The sequence below is a fragment of the Perissodus microlepis genome, chromosome 17 (genome assembly GCF_051167445.1).
Source record: "Perissodus microlepis isolate ML-2025 ecotype Zambia chromosome 17, ASM5116744v1, whole genome shotgun sequence".
Classification (NCBI taxonomy): domain Eukaryota; kingdom Metazoa; phylum Chordata; class Actinopteri; order Cichliformes; family Cichlidae; genus Perissodus; species Perissodus microlepis.
The window spans coordinates 15,432,209-15,454,876 of record NC_140477.1 but is presented as its reverse complement, the minus strand read 5'-3'; the positions used below and the strand labels follow the sequence as shown (position 1 = coordinate 15,454,876).

Genomic DNA, 22,668 nt, shown 5'->3' with positions numbered 1-22,668 from the left:
AGAAATTACTATGCTTCTAGTGTGGCTGCATTTTAGATCTCTCTCTGAGGTCTGATTCTGACCACTTGTGCACTGGATCCCCGCTTCTGTGTCTGAACAGCCACATAATTTTCTTTATTTTAGAGAAAAAATAATCACAGGGAGTGAAATCTGGTGAGTGGGGCTGGTGGCAACTAAAGATGGTGTTGGCTTGTTTCTGCGCACAATAGAACAAGGTCACACATGTTCTCTGATAAATGCCTCAGGATGCTACAGCAGAACTCTGCATTGACAGCCTCGAGGACAAATCCAGAATGCACAAACCCGTGAATGTCGACACAAAGGACGAGTATACTCCTTGTTGGCCTTCTGACCTTATGCACTAGCTTCAGGCTTGGCCACTGAGCAACAGTTCCACCGAAAACTGCTGTTTGGTCCCTGGGTTATTGCTGGAGACCTCACCAGGGAGTATTACTGTATCCGGATGAAAGTTGGGTTAGTTTGACACATGAGTGGAGTGCCGCGATCAGTACGGGAATTCCAAGTGACAATCTAAAATTAACAGCAGTACTGGAAGCAATGCAATAGTGCATGAGAAGAGGACACTGAGTGGGAGATTGGTCAAATTGAAATCTGATTAAGCCTCCTCATTTTTATATTTATTTTTTACATGCTGAATAATACACAGCTATTTCTCCCATAATGGCTTTTCTCTACTCCCTGTTAAATAAAAAATTGAATAGAAAATCCTTCTCCTCACATACAAGGTCTTGAATAATCAGGCCCCATGTTATCTTAAAGACCTCATAGTACCTTATGAACCCAGCAGAGCACTTTGTTCTCAAACTGCTGGTTCGTAGGATATTTAAAAGTAGAATGGGAGGCAGAGCCTTCAGCTTTCAGGCCCTCTTCTGTGGAATTAGCTTCCAATTTGAATTTGGGAGACAGATACCCTCTCCACTTCTAAGATTAGGCTTAAAACTTTCATTTTTGATAAAGAACATCATTAGGGCTGCATCAGGTGATCCTCCCCGCAAAAGGCCTAAGCTGCTGGGGGATTCCTATGATGCATTGGGAGTGTTTCTTTTTCACTCACTATATATTTATACACCACTGCATTTAATCATTAGCTATTATCAATTTCTGGCTCCCATCCACAGTGTATCTTTTATCCTTTCTCCCTCCCATCACCACCGGCTAGTCGTGGCAGACGGCTGCCCCTCCCTGAACCTGGCTCTGCTGGAGGTTTCTTCCTATTAAAAAGGAGTTTTTCCTTCCCACTGTTGCCAAGTGCTTTCTCAAAGGGGTCATTTGACTGTTGGGGTTTTCTTTGTACTATATGACTGCTGTTGAAAAGATTGCCCACTATTGCATTTTTCAAATAAGGAAAACAACAACAAAAAAACTTTGAAAATGACTCATGAGGTTAAACATCTTCATACAGACAGTATTCTCGCTTGAATTTGCTATCATACACTAAAGTGTAACGTGAAAACACTAACGTCTTTTAGAATTACTCATTTGCATCATTTGTGAGTATTTTGCAAACCATTATATCAGCAGAGTACGTGAAACACCCATTTGGTCAAGCTTCATTGGTGATAAATCAGACAGTGTGCCATCAGTTGCAGTCACTTCAAGCTGTCTTGCTCATGCAGAAGTGGCTGCCTGGTTAACGCTGCTTGGCACAACGCCTCCGCAGTGACTCACCCTCAGCAGCTCCTGGTTCTTCTCCTCCAGCTGGCATTCCAAGTGCCTCATTCGCTCCTCAATGCTCCCGTGACGCTCTTCCGCCTACAGTTGGATCACAGCACAGACAGGACAAAAAAAAAAAAAGAGGCCACGATGATCTGTGTGCTTGACAGCCTAAGGGCCAACAAAGAAAAATGGTGGCGACAACACAAGCCAAAGCTTCTACCCCAAACTCAAAGATGGATATCTATGTTTTAAAGCGTAACTGGAAAGACAGCTGATTGAAACAAACAGTGACAAGGAGAAAGATGGAGAACAAGGCCACCAAAGGACAGAATGAAAGAGGAAGAGAGCTGCTCCAGCACTGCCAAGTATGAGCTCCAGCCAGAAGTGCCATGCAGCTGTCCCATGGTGGTAGAACAGCCAGAGCAGAATCCCAGTAAACACGCCCGCCACAAAACACTAATAAGATAAATGAATGATATCTGTTCTCTATTGGAGTTGGCAATAGCTGTGATGCCCTGTGGAACTACCTTCCTAAGAATGGAGTTCATGTCTTGGAGTTTAGCTTCCATTACAAAGTGATAATCATCAGGAGAGGAAGAGGAGCTGGAGTCAGACTATGTGGCCGAGGAAGAGGAGAGGAACATGTTGAAACGTCATGACACCACGTGCACACTTACACAAATGTACAGAAAAAAAAAACGAGGGCATCTGTGGGAATACGTCAACAGCATGTGTGTTAATGTACAATATGTACAAACGTGTGCGCTTACCTTGGTGAGAGCTGCTATTCTCTGGGCTAGTTCGGCCTCTACCTCCGGGAGTGTCTCAGCCTTCCTCATGGTCTGCTGGAGTTTCTGTTCTGCAAGCTCCAACCTCTCCTGTAGTTGTCTGTTCTTCTCCTCCATCTGCACTCAAACACCACAGACAGCAAAGACATTAGCTGATAGTTGAACAACGAGACTTATGAGATTTTGTATCTGACTTCCTGCAGATTTTGTGGAGGGATTGCAGCCAAAAGTAAACAAAAAATATAAATGTGCACGTTGTGAGGAAAAGAGTCACATTAGCCAACAGTCAAAGTTAATGTACTGAACTGGTTCTTATATAGCGCTTATCTATTCTACTTGAGCACTCTATACAACATGTTACATTCACAGTAGCACTGCATCGACATGTAAGTGGTTTCTATTTAACATTCACACACATTCAAATTCCAGTGGATGCATCTGTGAGCAACCTGGGGTTCTGTATCCCTGCACACAGATACTTTGGATGCGAATTGGACCAGCCAGAGATTAAACCACCAACCTCCTGATCACCTGCTCTACCTCCTGAGACACAACCACTGAAATAAATTTAAACACTCTAAACCAACTAAGGATCTGCACTTAGCTTAAATCTGGGTTTTAACTTATTGCCTTGAAGCCAATAAATTTGCAGGAATGCTTAATGCTGAAAGAAAGAGTGATAAATGATTACACAGGAGATTTATTCAGTAAATTACCTTCCAATGCTTTGACCATACATCATCCAGAAAAGAAATCCCGAATAATGTTTTTCTTGCAATAACAACAAACCCTAGCAATGACAAATTAAAGTATGAGCAGATTATTAGAACACTACACTATTTGAATGAAAGAGTTTTCAGTGTGTTCCAATGCTGTCCTTGTTAACAGAGTATAACGAAAATGAACTCTATAAATGTGATTCTCTTCCTTCTTCCTATTCAGTGTCAGCAGAGCATAATTGCCTGTTAGAAAATAGAATCACAAATGTTTGTCTTTCAGAGGGGGACTCTGGCAGTGTGCCTCATCTCTTCTTTAGAATAGCAGAGTCAGAGTCTGCACTGCCAAGAGTGACACTGGCAACTTATAGACAGCTGATGCAGATCCTGATTAGACATTCAGCTGGTACTTGCTATCATTAAGATGGAACTCAAACTTAGCATTAAATGAAACTGGAAACAAGTGACTTGCTTCCCCATTGGACAGTAAGAATTTTCTCCCTCACTAGCTTGGGGTCAATTTTAAGACTTTTTTTAAGGACTGGCTTGGCAGCCTTTGCCATCGGCGACAGATGCTCTGGTCCCCGAAGCTCCGGGCCTGGCAGCTCAGCGTACAATAATTAGACTCTAGCAGGCCAAGTATACTTTGTGTTGTGTGTCAGTGATATTTTCTGCCTCAACCCATATCGCCATCCCACGTGCTTGAGATGACACAGGGGAAACATGACAGTTTGTTTTTGTTTATTATATCCTCCCTAGGTATCCTACTACCCATCCTTTTTGCCATTTTGCTTGCCATTTCTTCTCATCCCTTCATGTCTCTATACCAAGTAATCTTCAGACATCAGCAGCCAGAGCCCAGTACAATAGCAAGTGAAACTTTGTGCATATATTTACCAAAAAAGTCTGTTTATGTATGGTAGCAGGAGTTCATTTAAAAAAACCTTTAGGGTTCAAGCATACCCCTTGCATACCCCCTTTCCCTTGTAAACGTCATGGCTGTAAATACATAAGTGGTTTCTTCTTAAGTTGTGGCTTCATACACATTTCCTGAGTGAAAAATGACTGGCTAGCAAAGGTTAACAACCCCCACCCTATGTAATCATCTGGCAGGATGAAATTAGCTTACCATTTACTTTTAGCGATTACATTCTGTTAACTATATACTTATGATTAGCAAACACTCTTACTAGTTTAGTGCCAAGTATTGAGTTTTTATTTCAGCCATTCAAACAGTTTATATCTTTAGTTAAAACTACTTTTTTAAATCTGTTTTTTAGCTAGCTTTTTTAACTGTTTATCCAGTACGTTTAGCTAACAAATTCAACAGTTAAAGTTTTAGCTAATAATTTCCACCTGATTTCACTGTTTCAATTATTTTGATCTTTTGTCATGATTTTATATCACAATTTCATGTACTTACACTGTGAGCTAACCATTTCAATGTTTTATACGTTTAGCAGACAGTTTTAACATATTTCATATTATTAGCTTTTCTAATAACCCACTGTGCCATTTTTTGCTTTCATCTAAATATATTTTCTTATTTCTTTGTTTTGACTGTCTCTTTCTATTGCTCTTTTACTTTTAGTCAACAGTTAAATTTTCTTCTCAAATTTGTTCAGGTTTTAGATTTTAAATTGTGTTTGTTTCAGGTTAGGCTCAGTCACACAGGCCCAGAGATCAGTTAGTGACTAAATGGCAACCACCAGTTGCAAATGAAAAATGTGGTGGAAATGGTTGCCAGTCGCTTTGAAACTCATGGCTAAAGCCCACGCAGGACGAGAGACTGATCAGGCAGACGCTGGCAACTTTCATCTGCTATGAAAAAATGTGTATTCTCCAATCTGTTGAATTGTTTCTGGTAGTTGCTAGCATGAAATTGCAACCAAAGCAATCACATGGAGCAACGTCGTCTTTGTGACCACATTTCCTTGGCGACAACCAGTAACCACTTATATCTGGTTGCGGAAAATATATATTTTCCCTCATGACCAGTGATTACCAGGTGATGTCTCGTCTCTAAGGTACCCCCAGATTAACTGGTCTAGGGGATTTCACAATTGATTTAAATAGTTACTGTAGTTGTGATGTACACGTCTAAAGTAAACATTATGCTAAAGAAAATTGTTGAGAATTATAACTAAAATATAAATTAGTGTCTAAATAACTTTCCACACAGTAAATCCAAACAGGGACTGATGGTGTCACTCTAATTACTTCTACTCATATCAGAAATTCTTTCTATTCTTCCAGAGCCCAGACAGTGTTTAAGCCTTTACTCATAAAAATGCCACTAGATCTTCTATGGCCATGCAATTTATCTAATTGGCTGCAATGAATCACAAAGAATAATTGAAAGGAGAGTAAATCTGTACAATCGCTTGACCATATTCTGCAGCATTATGTCAATTATGAAGAAATCACATGTGAGCCATGTGCATCTGCACAAAGTAAACATTTATAACATTTCTTCCCCAGTAGTAATTTCCTCTTACATTATCTACCACGATGTGAAGAGGTTTTCTCAATGCCAGACCTCTGTGGAACTGCTCAAAGGACTATGTTAACTGACAGGAACCATCTTACACATTTTTCCTGGCTGATTCTTTTCTGAATCCAGTTAGAAAAATACGACTGATGATACAGTAATGAATCTTGCACTGCAGCTGCCATCTGGACCCATTTTTTGGAAGACAATAGTAATCCCAGAGAGCTGATTAATGTGATTACATGGCTCACACTAACCCTGGAGTGGACTTTACAGACCTGTCTGAGGAATGCCTCCTTATTGGCCAACTCGTTCTCCAGTTTGTCATTGATGTCATGCACAGAGGTGGCTTCTCTTTGGGCACTCAGGTAACGTTTCTCCAGCGTGACAATCCGTTCCTCCATGTCTTCTTTCTGACACATGGCCTGTATATAGACACACAAAAAAAGACTTAATATAACATCAACTTTGGGTGTAATATTTTCTCCTGCTGCTTTGCACACATGGAATTTGTACACTACTTTAATATCAGCACCAGATGAAAACTCCATAGGGTGTCTGGACCCTCCCTTAAGTGATAGGGTGCTTGGGCATTCAGCACCTAGAGCCACTAAGCTTCCACATCGAAACACTGAAAGGAGACAGCTGAGGTGGTTCAGGGATGACTAGGATGTCTCCTGGGCACCTTCTAAATAAGGTTTTTAGACATGTCCTACCAGGAGGACGCCTCAGACTAGACACAGTATACGGTGAAGAAATGTCATCAGTTTTTCCTGGAAGAAGTAAAAGAGTCTGGGTGTCTCTACTTAGGCCAGGATAAGCAGCAGTCAGTGAATGGATGGATATTGCAGATATACAGATATTGCAGGGTCTTTACTTTACAATATAAAGAACCTTGAGCTCACCATTATTGTTAATTGGCACTGAGTAAGAAAAACTGAAGTGAACAGAATTGAATTAGAGATTCTTCAACCACTTCCTGGAAAGCAGACTGCAAGTCTGCAAAATCAAACTTTTATCCCTAGAATGTGCACAAAAGTTAATAACAAATAAAGCCTCATAAAATACAAACATGCGCTGCCGTCATGAACAGAGGCAACATTATCATGGAATTTCTCAGACTTAATTTCCTCCATGGAGAATTGCTTCAGACACAAACTTGCGGTAGCACCCATTGTTTCCAAACCATACAAATAATAACAGTTATTCTTAGAATACTAAATAAACTGCTGCTGTAAGAGAAGGCATTGCAGGGTAATAAAACACGATTGGCCTGATAAGGCCATGTTTGTCAGCCCACGATAACTGCCTCTGCCCACATCGTTAGAAATCAATAGTAATTTCATCCCCAGGCGACAGGGGCATCAGCTTATGTTCATATCCAGCCCACTTCACTGATATTAACCTTGCACAGACATATATTAAATAGGACTATTATTTGGATCTTAACTGCCAGTTTTGGACACAACTGGCTCTTTTTTGTGCTTCATGCATCAACAGTCTTGAACCCGTTCAAGATATACAAACGGTTAGTTATTTATTTAACATTAAGTGTTAGTTTGAGGCCTAGAGAAGTGTTTATTTGAAGTGTATATTTAGATATTTTTCAAGGACTCTTCACTTAACTCACTTCACCCGATGAAGGCATTATGAAAGACCTTATACGTTCACAAGTCAATGTGCATGTTTTTATGTGAGAAAAAGACGGAGTAATAAAGAGCTGGGGAGAGTGTGAGAGCATATGCAAATAGAAGCTGTTTTTAGACCACTGCTCGCTGTCTTTGATGTTTCTCTTGCAACTGTTATCCCCATGCGAATATGTGTGTGTGTATGCTTCCCCCTGTGCTCAGTTTCTGTGCTGTGACCTCTTTGATGTCCCTCTGGTACTTGTTGTTCATCTCCTCTGACTTGATGAGGTCCTTGCGGGCGGTCTCGAGCTCCTGCTCCACCTCGGAAACCCGGGAGGAGAGGGAGGACATGCGCTCCTTCATCTGGGCCAACTCGTAGTTCTGCTTCTCCAGCAGGTCCTGCAGCTCAACCACCTGACTCGCCTCATGGGCCGGCTCCAGAGAGCCATTGGACAGACGCTGGAGGGGAAAGAGGGGGACATGGAGTAAGAGGTCAACATATGAAAAGGGAAAATTATCCAAAAATATGTATGCGTCATGAAGCACAAAATTTGCCAAGGGATGATTTCTAACTTTTAGTGTACTTTAAAAAGGATTTAAGAGCTTTTTTAAAAATGAATTCCCTTGCATGACGTCTTTTAAAACTCACAAATTAAGTGAGGCTTGTGGTATATAGGTAATAAGGTAATAATAAAGTAGTAATAAGACCACTGACAAGTGAGGGTTAGTACAGGATTTGGAAATTGGTTGTTAATGTTGTGGCTAATCAAAGTAAAACAATTCTTTCTTTCTTTTGAGTTAACACTCTAACTAGAACTTTTTCCTTGCAGTTGAAATAAATCTTTTGGATGTTAAATTATATCCCAATTCCTGACACGTGTCTTGTAAGTCCATTCAGAATGCACACTTGCCCCACAATAATCGCGATAACAAGTGATTATATTTTCTTTCTTTTTTCAAGTGTTAACCTAGTAAAACCCCCAGTACCTAAATCAAAAATAGAAGTTTGAGCTTTGAATGCAGGAAAATAAACACACTATCGAGACTAAAAATGAACAATGGTGCAAAGCAATTTTCTGATTTCCTGTCATGCCTCATCTTCCTGTCGTGTATTCAAGTGGGCCCTGAGAAATCAGCCATGCTTCCACTTCAGATACCATGTCTGCTTTTGAGAATTACATACATTTGCATTCTAATAAATTCAAGTTCAGGAGCTCACGGCTTTGGTTCTTCCCCTGCTTTGATTCTGGATGGTCACAAAGACTGAATCACACCAGACTCTGCTGGAGAAATTGTTTTGACACTTGCATAAGTAATCTGATTAGATTTGCAAGGTTTCCACTCCGTACAGCTCTCCTGGTCTCTGCATGAGGTAGATTAATGAGGAGGATACCGCAGAGATTCAGCTTACAAAAGGGTTTAGGGGCAAGAACAACAGAGGAAAACAACCTTATTATCGGTGCTAAATAACAAACATGCATAGTTTAAAAAAACAAATCTTGCTTTTATGCTCAATTGAGTTACAGTAAGGTGAATGAGAGGATTGAGGGAAACTGATCTCTTCATTCTCCATCTTCCTCTGTCTTCCTGCTGTATTGCGAGGCACAGCTGCCCATCTTTGGCCATCCATCTGTGAGGACAAACCTAATTGGGCCTCTCTGTCTGCTGCCTGTGATCAATGATTCACTTGAGCAAGGAACAGGATCCACTAAATCACACCAGTGATTTTAATACGAGCATGCCAGCAGTGGGCCATGCTCATAAAAGAATTTTATATCTTCTTTATTGCCAAATGGCTCAGCTGTCCCTCTTCGTATCTGGGGTTTCCATCGATGGGCTTGTTTCACAGATTTGTACCATTTAGGACCAGGAAAGTTTAAAGGGACAATGTTAATAAGAGTTACCCAACATTTCAAAGGGGTGTATTGCTTTTTAACTCTGAATGACCTTTAAAATGGTTAAGTTTGGCTATGAAACAACTGCTCCCATTCATGCCTGCATGGATAGATGGACAGATAGTCTTGAGATGCCCCTCAATTCTTTATATTTTGCTCTGAGAACTAATGTTTTTAGAATTTTTTCAAAGTGGCCTTGAGCAATAGTTCTCCAAACTTTCTTAAGGTCTTTCAAAGTTTCTTCTTTGAACATAAGATGCTGTTTCACTAAGAGGAATGTTTTTGTTTATTAGGCCACTTAACCCTGCCTAATGAATTATCCAAACATAAAAAAGCACCTTACTAAACGGATGAACTACACATAACAGACAACTAAGCAAATAACCACATTTTAATTGCATCTAGGCACTTTAGTACTAGCAGCCTGTTGCAAAAACACATCATTTGTTCCTATTTCTTTAGTTGAATATACAAAAAATCCCAAAGATGATGCGGTTTGTCAGACAAAATATTCTTGTACCAACAAGGTGATTCTCAAAAAGCTATTAGCTTAAAGTGACAGGGCTAAAACACCGTCTACAGCAGATAAGCAGCATTTGAAAGTCACGTCATTAAGAAATTAGATAAAACCTACGACATAAAACCTAACAGACAGATCTGTCCCTTCAGTTACAGAAGAGGTGGTCTGTAATTCAGTGGCGCAAAAACTGATGGAGTGACAAACCAAGATGTGATGTGTATATATATATATATATATATATATATATATACATATATATATATATATATATATATATATATATACATACATACACACACACACATACACATATACATATATATACACATACATATATACATATATGTATGTGAAAAAATCTGGTGGGCAGGTTTTGCCATTGTCCCCTTCCTGACAGTTCCTTCTACATCTCTGTCAGTCACTCTGACTGCAGTGATGCTGAATAACTAACCCTCACCATTACTGCAAGGTTAGTGTTCTTTCTTCACCGTATCACAAAACAAATGTGCCAAACAACACACGTTCATACTCTCTTATTTTATCTACACAAAACAGAGCAGATGATGGCTGTCTCCTCATTATCACGTCCCTCAAACTCACACACTCTTCATCTCTTTACTCCCAATCCCCCACCACCACCACCACCTCCCATCCCCCAAACCCTCGTTCCCCAGCAGACCAGCCAAGTAATAACATCTCCATTGATCTACCCAGGTATCCTCTGCTGCTGTCTGCATGTATAAAACAATAATAAATAAATAAATAAAAATCCTGCATCTGCTTTTGCCTTTGAGGTGCATCATTTTGGGCTCTCGTGCTTCTGACATAAAAAGGCATCAGCGTAATCTAGTAAATGTGCATGCGCCTACACCTATGCTGTTAAAATAATAATCAGAAGGAAATTTGTATTCAGATATGGATGTCCATGTGTGCTCCTGCATAATGGCAGGGGGTGAGATCACAGCAGGAGTTTTCGCCTAACTGGTTACCTTCAGAATGCCTGCAGAGGTAAATAAATGTATGATCAAAACCATGTGATAGTCGCTGCAATACTTTAAAGTCAAAATGCCAATACAGCAGGGGGAACTAAATGTACAGGAATTATTTGTGTAACGCCACCACAGCAGGGTTGTAGACAAAATACTGATTGCTAGTGCTTTTATTTTGAAATGGAAAACATCAGGGTTACTGTATGACCGCCACAGTAAGTATATTTAATATATACATACATAATACTATGCACATTTTTAGAATAAACTATATCTTAATCAAAAACAACAAGTGCAAATATTGCCATAATGTACAGACAATTAAAGTGTAGTGTAGTTATTATAGATCCACACATAATTTTGACCATTTTTTCCTCCCATATTTAAATCAAGGGAGCTCACCTTGCCATGGACCTTCTGTTGAGCTTCACTGCCCTCCAAAATGTCCTCTCCTCCCTCACCTGATGCCACTTTCCTCTGGATGTGAGCATTCTGTTCCCGTAAGGCCACAATCTGTGGGACACAAAAATATGGGGTTAGAAGTAAAAAAAAAAAATACAACAAAAAACCCCCTCCGCACACACTTGCCTGCACACAGCAACACAGTTTGTGTGAGACGAAAAAACAAAACTGAATTTTAAGGCTGGCATCTTCCTCAGTGTGGCTTTAGAACTTTTAGCTTTTAGCGAAGCCTCTTGAATGAGCCTCTTGTTTGCACACACGATGAGGATAAAACCACAACCACACATAACTGCAATCCTTGGTTAACTAATCATTTTCCCCCTCTTATGCAACGCTAGTAAATTACAGTATATCACACTGCATAGGAATTTTGGAACATTACTTTAACCAACATTCATGGAAACCTTGTGATTATTGAGTTTTGCAAACCAAGTGCTTTATTTCCCCACCATCAGCAACTGTCCTGAAGCCATAACCCTGTCACAGGGGTGTCTGGCAACAATAACATTCTGGTTTGGCTTTGACTGACAACATATGATTATCACTCACTTCAAGAGAGAGAAAGGTTGACAGTGTACCTGCTGCCTACTAGTTCACAGTACTTCTTGAAGTACTTCTTTCCAGAGCCTAATACTTATGGAGAGCAGCCATTCATTCGTCCCAGGTAGGCCACTAAATATTAACTAGCAAAATGGGTAACTTCTTCTAAGACTTTCTCCGTGTATCCTACACTCGCACTAAGGTGAATACGAAAATAACGTGTTGCGAATGCATCAATCTTTTATTGAAGTCGAACATAGGCCAGCTGGACTAAAGTAAACACAGTGCAGCTTTAAGAAATGTATGAATTAATGATTCCCCTGAGAAAAGAAAGTCAAAACAGAGTAAGAAATACAAGCCAAACACACACAGTCCTGGCTCTGAAAGTGAAACTGAAACAGGGCAGATCCTCAATGCTCCTCTTTGCAATGGAAAACTAAGAAAAGCCACAAAGTCAGTCTACAAACTGTGAGGGATGTTAAAATAGCACTGGTGATGATATTTCTGTGTGCTATTGTGTTCCTGTTCAAAATGAATTTGGCCAACCTGGAGATTTGTTCAAAATGTGAAAAGACTGTCTGCTTTTATTTCAACAATAAGCTTGGTACAGTGTGTTCTGTTTATTTTTGCAGACAGAAGCAGTCAAAGTTACACCACTGTCCACTGGTCTCAATCTCTGAAACGTCCCCTAAAAAGTAAATAACCACCAGAAAAACAACTCTAGCACTAAAATATGTTTACAGTTATTCTCTACATGAACAAAAAAGGAGGAGCTCCTAACTAAAAAAACCCCCAACAATTACTACAGTACATGAGGCATGCTGATAGCGTGATGTGATTAAAGCTGCATCATGCTGGTTCTCCTCTATGAGTACTCGGAAGCTTCAGAAAAGCTTTAATCTCTGAACCATGTAGGACTCTCAAATCATGCATGTTCCTTTTTGTCCTTCTCTTTATGGATGATTCGATCAGGATTTCCAAGCAGCCAGCACCATCATTTATGACAATCCAACTACCATTACTAATCATTCTAATAAATAATTACAGTTTGACAATGGAAATGCTGAGTGATCGTCGCCGTTGAAAACAAATTGCGATGCTTTAAAATCGTCTTTTCTCTCTCTTTCCGCAACAGACATTTGTTGTGATCGGAACAGGAAGAGGAGCCCGAGGACAATCAATGAAACCGCTGTCGATAAAACAAACAATGCCTTCAAGTGACTTTGACATGATCCAGTTTAAACTCAGATCCCAACCTGCCCTCATTGACACCTGGACACAAGTCGTAGTTAATGTCGGGACCTCTTTAAAGTTGCGAGTGAGAACAGAAGATTATCTCCCACCTTCCACAGATAGGGTTTCCTTCACACTCAACTTTGCCAGCAGCAGCTTGGCTTCTTCTTTTCTGCTGCACTCTGTCTACAAAGCTTCTTCTGTTCATTATTTTTAATGAGGGCATAATTATGCCTCCGTATGTTCCAGTACCATTATTTTGAGATTGTCTGTAATTTCTCCATCTCAGAGATCAAACACCAACGCCACCCATGACATAAAGGCACAATTGATGAATGGGGCGCTACTGATGCATCTCCATCGCTGAAATGAAAGAAGACAGATAGAAGTTTGCCAGATGCAAAATGAAAAGGGTGACGAGGGACACAAGGACGAGTGGAGCTTCTTTTACAACGCAGCTTCACAATTTCCTTATCTTCCTTTAGCACTTCTGGGCTCTGTGTTGACAGGAATGTCTGATGAAGTAGAAATTGGAGGAAAATGGGAAGGAGTGAAATAAGAATGGCTATGTGTGAGTGTGTGTGTCCACGGGTGTCAGAGGTTGCTCTTAGAGTATGAAAGATTGATGACGTCAAGGTGAGATTTGGGGAAAAGCAAGTTTGGTGCAATGCACTTAAAATAGAATCAATCACACACCTGGGGAAAATTGCATGACCACACATAAAACATGTTTATCAAATGTTTTAGGTCTAAGGAGATTTCATTTCATGTATTAGTTTTCTTTCTTTTACAAAATCCCAAAAGAATTAGGCCAGTCTTTTTTTTTGCAAAAGCAAGAAAAAAAGTACTGCTGTTGCCAATCTCAACCTTTTCTGCCAGCTTTTATTTGAAAAACCGTGAACAGAGTATTTCTCCTACTGAGCATAGTGCTAGTTTGGATCAAGCTCAGCCTGTAAGGACCTCAGTGCTAGCCCACATCGGCTCATGGGTCAGATGTTAGCTTTCTATACATCCGATTATCAAATCTTATATTACCACACCATTAAAGCTGCTTTAAATTGTTAAAAACTGATTCAAATGACTCTATTGGCTATTGAAAATAATCCCATTTCTTTGCCTTAAGAAACTCTTGGGTTGCTTTTCCAGTATGCTTCAGGCCATTATCCATTTGCACTATGAAGTGCTGTCTAATCAGTTTTGCAGCATCTGGTCGAATATTAGCAGAGAGAGTATAGCCCTGTACACTTCAGAATTCATACTTCTATCAGCAGTCACATCACCTATAAACACTAGTGGTAGTTCCACTATCATACATGCCCGCCTCACAACATTATCTCTACCATGTTAGACAGATGATGTGGTATACTTCTGATCAATTAATTTTGTTGTCTAATCTGGCTTGTTGTTGCAACCTGTTATTTAGACCTTGTTGTAAACTGTCCTTTACATTCATAAAGGTGTTGGTGTTGCAGAGCTAGCCAATTGAGTTCCACTTATTAAGAATGCGCCAGATTGTTGATTTTGGCTACTCACTACTCATTAAGGTTATTTTGTTTTTTTAGCCTCTTTCACTTGCATCAACATTCTTTAGGAGCTCCTCCTATCCAAAAAAACACAAAATGCAACACTTGAAATCAAATCAATTTCTTTCAATTCAATTTTATTTATATAGCGCCAAATCACAACAACAGTCGCCTCAAGGCGCTTTATATTGTAAGGTAGACCCTACAATAATATATACAGAGAAAAACCCAACAATCAAATGACCCCCTATGAGCAAGCACTTTGGCGACAGTGGGAAGGAAAAACTCCCTTTTAACAGGAAGAAACCTCCGGCAGAACCAGGCTCAGGGAGGGGCGGCCATCATTTGCATAATTTGCCAAATAATGTTCCCTGTTCCTTCAGCAATAATGAAGGAACAGACTTCACATGACCATAAAATAGCTCATTAGTCAATTTCATTTTAAGCCTCTGAAAGTTACAAATGGTCAATCACCACGTGTTACTAGGGTTGAGTTGCTAAGAATCTGGTATGACTGCATAAAATATTTGATACATCTTATTTTATCTGCCTTGATCTTGTATGGTTGTGATAGATTCAAATGAGCTATTGAGCTACCTTTGGGAATTTAACAGTGTCTTAAAAATATGTCTGTTTTGATTAACATCAAATAATTGGTAAGCAACAATTCATCCTCAGATAGATACCAAAATGCTCCACAGATAGAACTGCAATCACTAGCAGCAATCAGTGTGGGGCCACTTAAACACCTGTGACTGCATGAGGTTAAAGGCTGCTGATTTCTTCAAGCATGGACACATTGTCTAAATTCCTGGAGGGAAATGGGACTCATAATAGACCTCCATCTCAAATCAATTACCAGTTTGCGGGCTCACGGATCCGCCTGCCTCCCTGGAGCCTCTCAAGCGTGGACATTTTTATTCGGCAAAGCCGGTTTAACCATCCCCTCCACCACCACCACCACCACCTCCACCACCTCAAGGTCTAATCACTCATCTGTCCGCAGCTCTGACAAGTGCTGTGTTAACCATTAGAGAGGGACAGCCACACAGAAATACTGTATGGTCTTTATAAGCTTGGAAGTGTGATGTAAGAAATATTTCAAGGTGCTGCTGAGATGTCTGTCAGAGTTTCTGCAGTTAAAAAATAAGACTTCACGAAAAACTGTCAAAGAGAAAAAGAGAAGAATTTAGGTACCGCTGGCCTTTAGGTTTACTTTTTTAAGTTTTCAATCTTTTCTACAATTCTCTCCTTGTCTGGTAGATCGCACACTATCAAATCTTGGGTTTTGACCCCTAGCGACTTTACTCGCCATCAAAACATATCATTACAGCTTCACTTTTTCAGTCCTTCGGTTTCTTTCAGAGATGCTCTGACCAAGTGGAGCCCTGCACTCTCATTAATACACATACCTCCACACATGATCTGCCTCTGCATCCCACCTGCCATGTCTATTTGTGTCTTCTGCCTCTCTATGCCTTTTTTTTTTTTTTCATCCTTACCCCCTCTCTCTCCTCTCACACTGGATCTCTGTCTGTCCTTCCACCCACTCCACACGCCTCCCAACCATTCCCCCTATTGCTTTTCATTCCCTTCTTTTTCTTCTTCTCCTCCTTATAGTGACTTTTACGCCAGGCCCGAGTATCAGACTGGCATGTCTGACAGGCTGTGAAGTGGCAGCCTGAGGGTTTTTCCTCAGCTGGAACAGGACCATCTGCAGTGCAAATCCTACTCTAGCCCGAACTAGGAGGTGAAGAAGGAAAGGCCACCAAGGAAACAGTGGCCAATGTACTGTCAGTGCTTCGCCCCAGCCACTGATGAGCATAAGATGGGGTAGAGTGAAGCCTGTCGAGGTACTGTAAATGTTCTGGGTTTCAGAGCAGATACATAATTCAGGACACATCACAGTATGTATTAGGTTTGCATCCACGTAAACAAGTAGTATATGTTCCTGTATATATGTTATGTTTGTTCGGAATATGCAGCTCAACACAAGTCTTGAGATACTGCATGTATATATAAATAGTATCTACATGTTTAATATATGAACAGCATATATTTTCTGTTATTTCAGCACATTCCCATCTCAAAGTGTGAAATATTTCTCTTCACTGTTGGCATTGGACAGATTGTTTTTCAGCGTCTGTGCCTTCATACACCAGCAGTGATTTTTAAGATGCAGATGAATTTAAGTGCTATAAAATTAAGTAAGCCACAATTTTATAGACCAAAGTTTCCCATGTGTTTGAAGTTAGTTTTTACTCGGTTTTTACTTTGACATTAAGTAGTTTTTTAGGTTTAGATGCTTAAACATTGGATGGGTTGAGTAAAAAAAACTGCAACTGGAATAAATAAAAATGCTTGTTCATCACATTAACTCTGCATGTTCAAAATTATGTTTACTGAGCATGTTTGCAGAATCCTTAAAAAGCAGTACAGACATGCATTTGTCTGATGGGAATGGCTTAAATGAAACAATAGTATTTGTTTTCCAAATTAGAATTGCTTGCTTTTCCTGATGCCTTTTATGCAAAGGATTAATAAAATAGCCACAATCTTTGATTCCTTATTAAAGAATATAATTTTTCTTTGTCCCATTCGTCTATATGCTACTCAGTGTTCCTTTGATGAAGAAAGCTAATAATCTACCTCAAGTCAGACACTATGCATTGGTATGAAAACAACCAACAAACCATTGTCTGAGGTTACAGGAATTTCAGCCCATTCATTCTTGTTTTAATCCATAATCACTGATGATGCATTATCTGACAACACAAACAACAAAAAGTGTGTTTAAAAATATCACCATATTCATTATTCTACACCGTGGCCATTAGTCACAGCTTGTTAGCACTGCATTGGAACCCCTGTGGTCTTTTGCTTTAAGTTTCAACATAAGGTTACGAGAGTTACTGTCGACTTTTTAGTCTAGCCATTCTCCTCTAGCATTTCTGCCCAGAGAGGTAAACCCTTGAGACTGTTGTGTGTGAAAATTCTTGTAGATCTGCAGTTGAAATACTCAGGTTGGCCCATCTGCCACATTCAAAGTCACTTTCATCACATTTCTTCCATATGCCTAAAAGCATTTGGTTGCTTATAAGACATCTGCATTAGCAAGCAGTTAATGTAGTTACTGGTGAGTGTGGTGGTTATTACCTCCTGATTGGCTGCTGTGAGCTCCTCCTCCAAGGCAGACACCCTCTCCAGTGACACTCGTAGTCTCTCTCTTACCTGAAAATCACAAAACATGAATCACGATCTGTCTGTAGATCCTTTGTGATGGGCACTGTTATAAGCCTTCACTGCACTTAATTCCACTGGGATGGACTGATCTTAAAAGAGCCAAGCTGAAAAATGCAATCATTAGCTTCCTCTCTCACCGCTGTTAAAATCCCAGTCCAGGAAAGCAAGGGTTAACACATCAGAAGGTGCTATCCTCTTTTCCTCCCTTAGCCTTACAACACCACTTTGCTGGGGCTTCAAAGTAGCGTTATACGGCTCTTACTGCTTTAATAGCACCATTTGCAGAGAGGAGATTCCCCTTCTACACTTCTCCCTTTGTCTCTTTTAGGTTCATCATGGCTGTGATGGAACAATTACTTGCAACACATTGTGAGTGTGCACCAGATATGAGAAGAGGCTGATCCTCTGTGTCCACTCTGGGATATTGTTCCAACACGGGACCCCATTTGCCTGAGCTTTTATTACCTTAAACAATGTGGACGTTGGACATATGTTATAAATGTTGGCTTTCGGGGGGGGAGGATGAATGGATTACAGGGGGAGTGCTGATATTACACGGGAGGCTAAGGTCATAAATCAGCGGGATGTGAGGAGAAACACTGAGTGCGACATGTAAAGGCTTAAAACTAGAAAATGATAGCATGAAATCACACAAAAGGAAAATAAAGCAATGTTAGTATCATCTGGTCTTAAATGTTTTATCTATCCATATACATTATAATATACTATAATATAATAATTAGGGGGTGGAGCCAAATCTGAATCCAGCAAAGCACAACTAATAAGTTATTACAAATATGTTTAACATTTAAAATTAAACATAATGTTTTGGGGAGAAAGAATACATATAGGTGACTCAAAAGTAACAATGCAAAACATTTTTTCCTGATGGCTTTTATTTTCTTTCTGGATCTGTAGTATGTGTAGCTGAGGTTTTTTCCTGGTTAGCTCCTGCAGCTAGCTAGCCAACTAGTTACTTCACCTCCACACTGTACTAATACTCAGCTTGCCTTTGACATGGCTAATGACACCACACTGCAGAAATATAACACATTAAACCTAATTTTTCAAAACATTTTTTTTAATAGTCAGCTACACTTTTCACAAACCCACTAATTACTTGTGCATTTATGAAAACCAAAAAAGAATTTTAAATGTAAATAACATGTGACTGATCCAGAATAAACAAAAATACATGTATTTGTCGCCAATAATAATATAAAACACACAAGTAATTAATAATAATACAACAGAGAAGGGACATACGACCGAATCAAAACACATTAAAGTCAAACACATTAAATTTGGTAAAACTGAAAAAAGCCAACAGTTACACATTTAATGTATATATTCTGACAACCTTACCTTCTCATCTAGGGCTTTATGGTGTTCAAACAAGGATTTGAGTGCTTTAAGAACTTCGACCTCACTGGAGACCCCTGAAGGAGACTGAGCCTGCCTCTTGACCACAGTCATACGAAGTGACCGCTCGTGTCTGGACACCAGGCACTCAAGATGTTCCAGCAGTAACTAAAGGGAAGAAATAGGAGAAATCAATGTTATTATCAACTCTGAGAACTGCTGAAGAATCCAAAATATGAACATTCTGAGAACACAGAAAGCCACGGCTCTTGTTCTTATTCTATTTATGTTTTTTTTTCTACAAGTGCTAGAGGAATGATTTCAAGTGTGCTTGATCAGGCTCAAAAAATGTTTCAAAAATCAAACATGACTATCAAAAAAACATTATATACATGCAACAAAGGCGATTACTTACAGAGACTGAGTCCTTTGGGAAAAAAGAAAAAATTGCAATAAAAGTGGTTTGGTGGCTTGGTATGTGACCAACTTCTATTATTATTCTTTGTATCATCAAATTTTTTTTACCAATTAAAATTGCCATAATCACTATTTACATTCTCATAAACTGTTGTGAGTTATTACCAAATGATGGTATAAAAGTTCAGAATCACTGGAGAGAATGTTTTCCAGTAAGAAAAGTTTGCTTTGTATTCTTGTAACGCCTCATCACTGTGCGAACAATGTATATATAAAAAAGGGGGCAGATAACTGCAAAGGCAACGCTGTCCTTTCAACAAAAACACACAAAAGTGTAATCTATGTTGCGAGGTAACTTGTCAAGTCAACAGCCAGCAGAGTGCTACACAAAGACAGAGAAGAAATGCGGAGCTTGGAGGCAGGCTAAACAAAAGGCAACTACACAACAAAAACGGGGAGTAAACAATCATGTGTGTTGTTCAGCAGAGATAAAACGTTATTTGTTACTGTAGCCTGCTCAGGTTCCACTGTGAGATCAGTGTAGGATCGTCTGCTTTCATTTCATTTCCCCTAGTGAGGCAGATCGTGACACTTCTTTCCTCTCTGATGTCGTCCGGGGCAACAATAATATAGCCTCGAGATAATGATCTGGTTATAGGCTAAAGTTACAGCTCAGAATGATCTTTGTGCTCTTTCTGACCTTACTGGTTATATTCCCAGCATACCTTTACTTCAACTGTCCAAACATCTCCATCTGAGGCTACCTAACATAGTTAGCTGGTGTAAGTGTATTCCATTGTAAGTGTATTCCAAGTGTAAACCATTGTTATTAAGTCAAAATACCACTGACATCTCTGCTGAAGTAAAAATAGGCTAAATTATTAACATAGATCTGAAAAGATTCTTCCATAGGCTACATAGCACCAATTGTGGCAAACAGATAACCATGAGTAACCATGAAAACTCCTTAAACTTGCCAATACTGAGGCAGCTAGCCCTCAAGCATAACTGTAACAAGTAACAAGTTTTTGTTTATTTTAATTTTATTAGTTTTTAATTTTTTTTAAATTCTAAATGGGACCATAATTTAGTAAACTAAGCTCACGCTGTAGTCAGCAAAACTTTTACTAACATGATAGATGAAGAAAACCAAAAGGTAATTTCCCAATGTTTTTGTGTTATGCCCCACTGGGCGCTGGCTATTTAAAAGAATGCAGATTTAAGGCTCCTTGTAGTCTTAATCTTTGTGCCAATAGCACTTCTGGTTTGACTTTTAATTTTTATATACAGTCATGTCAAAAAGAAAGTTTTCACAAACATGCAGTCCTGTGTAAAACAAAGTACACACTGACACTGATGATAGGTAGCAGCTTAATGTCAGCAACACGATGTCTCCATCTTCCCAGCAGTAGACATCCAATCGAATTGAATCAGGGGTCAGACTGCGCAATGCTCAGACGAAGTGCAAAAATTTGTAAGAGCTACATCTGCATTGGCTCTACAAGGATCTGTTAGTGTTTAAAATATCGCTTTATAAAGAATATGGCAGCACAGCTCAGGTTTGTAAAGTTGCATCTGAACAAATAACATGTGTCTTGGAACAATGTCCTTTGGACAGATGACACCAAAATAGAGACAGACATCTGCAAATATGTCAAGAACGGTGGTGGATGGTGATTTGGGATCACTTTGCAGGCCTGAACACCTTACAGTCATTGCTGCTAAAAGTAGTTCTGGAGCATGATTACAGATTACAGAAGTAATAATTGTGCTGTAGATGCCTTCTTACTTTTACTGAAGTATTACAAAGTTTATATTATGAACTTTTGTTATCTTAAAGTTTCAAGTAAATTTTGCTACCACTAGCCAAAGCATTCTGACTCATTTTAATGTCAAACACACATGACAAAACAAACCAAAAGCAGCAAGATCCATAAAAATATTTGATTCCATTTTTATGGGGGGATGTCTTGTTTTTCCCTGCAGGATCCTAAAGATACATTTTCAACAGAAAACACTGGAGCAGGCAGAAGTGATCAGAATCTCTGCAGGAGTGAGATGTAAGAGTCGAACAATGAAAACTAGCAGTGAAAAGAAGACCCCTGCAGAGCACTGCTGTAGGAGAATGAGTGTAGTCTCTTCATTTGTCTCTCTGATTCAAGTGTCCCTGAGAGATCCATCAACATCCATCATGTCTACATATATAATCCTGCACACTTAACAAAATGCCTACTGTTGATTCAATCAGGAAGTCAGTGTTTACTCAACAGCACCCCATTTCCAATCTCGTTCAGTAAATATTTTCATTATTTATCCGATCTTGTTTTTCTGTCTCTGTCTCTACATCAGCTGCTGAAAGTGGGGTCCGTGACCCATGGCTAAGTGGTGCACAAAATGAGTTGTTGTAAATCCTAAAATGTGGCATGACATTGAAAAGTGCATATCTAGACGAGGATCTTTTATGCCAATGAAGCAGGCATATTGGGTCCATTACTCACATTATCTTTGTGCCAACAGCTACTCTGATGCGACTGTGAGACATCACGTAAATCTGTCATGAAATCACTCACTTCACTCGGGGTACAACAGACTGTTCTGCTGCTGCAGAGCTTGGCTTGTTAGCCAGCTAGCTAACTGGCTGGCATAGAGAAATATTTGAGCCGGACCACGCTGTCAAGTTACAGGTCAAGGCCAAACTGAGTAAGAGCAGCAACAGAAGACCAGATCTGAGTCACGCTTTCTTAGTTTCAAGCAAACAAACCATGATGCTAGCCAGCTTGTTCATGGTGTAGATTGAATTAAATGATCCTTTTCTAAAAGTGCATGTGTGGAATTTACATGCTTAAAACTGCAATTTGGATTTATCAATATAAAACAGATGTGAAGGACGATGTTTAAAAGGTTTTCTAACACAAAGAATTTCGGTGGCATTTGAACAACGCTTGTAAACTCAAATGCTCAAAGTAATTAAATAGCATTATTATTACATAATGACATTTTTAAGCTGATGAAAACTGATAATTTTTGATTAGCATGAGCCCTTTTACAAATCAAATAAGCCCCACCTAAAAATATAAATTCAGAGTACTTTTATTGGTACGGTGGCGATAAGTGACACCCCTCCCCTTGTGATTGCTTTAATAAGTAACAGGTCGCCATGATCGCCCACAGTTTGCAGCGCAGA

At 39.5% G+C, this 22,668-nt stretch overlaps 1 protein-coding gene across 6 annotated transcripts in view; it reads right to left on the bottom strand.

The window, feature by feature from the left end:
- The window catches only part of ppfia2 (PTPRF interacting protein alpha 2), a 178,534-nt gene that overhangs the window by 28,870 nt on the left and 126,996 nt on the right, over positions 1-22,668 (bottom strand). For all 6 annotated transcript variants that reach the window (XR_014797402.1, XM_084910627.1, XM_084910624.1 and 3 more), the window contains 7 exons: positions 19,071-19,235; positions 17,619-17,693; positions 11,107-11,217; positions 7,538-7,759; positions 5,951-6,097; positions 2,448-2,582; positions 1,690-1,773 (listed from right to left, as the gene is read on the bottom strand). Coding sequence is in view for 5 of the 6 variants with exons in the window: in XM_084910627.1 (XP_084766753.1) it covers positions 1,690-1,773; positions 2,448-2,582; positions 5,951-6,097; positions 7,538-7,759; positions 11,107-11,217; positions 17,619-17,693; positions 19,071-19,235 (939 nt within the window). In the remaining variant the exon portion in view is untranslated. The remainder of the gene's footprint in view (positions 1-1,689; positions 1,774-2,447; positions 2,583-5,950; positions 6,098-7,537; positions 7,760-11,106; positions 11,218-17,618; positions 17,694-19,070; positions 19,236-22,668) is intronic.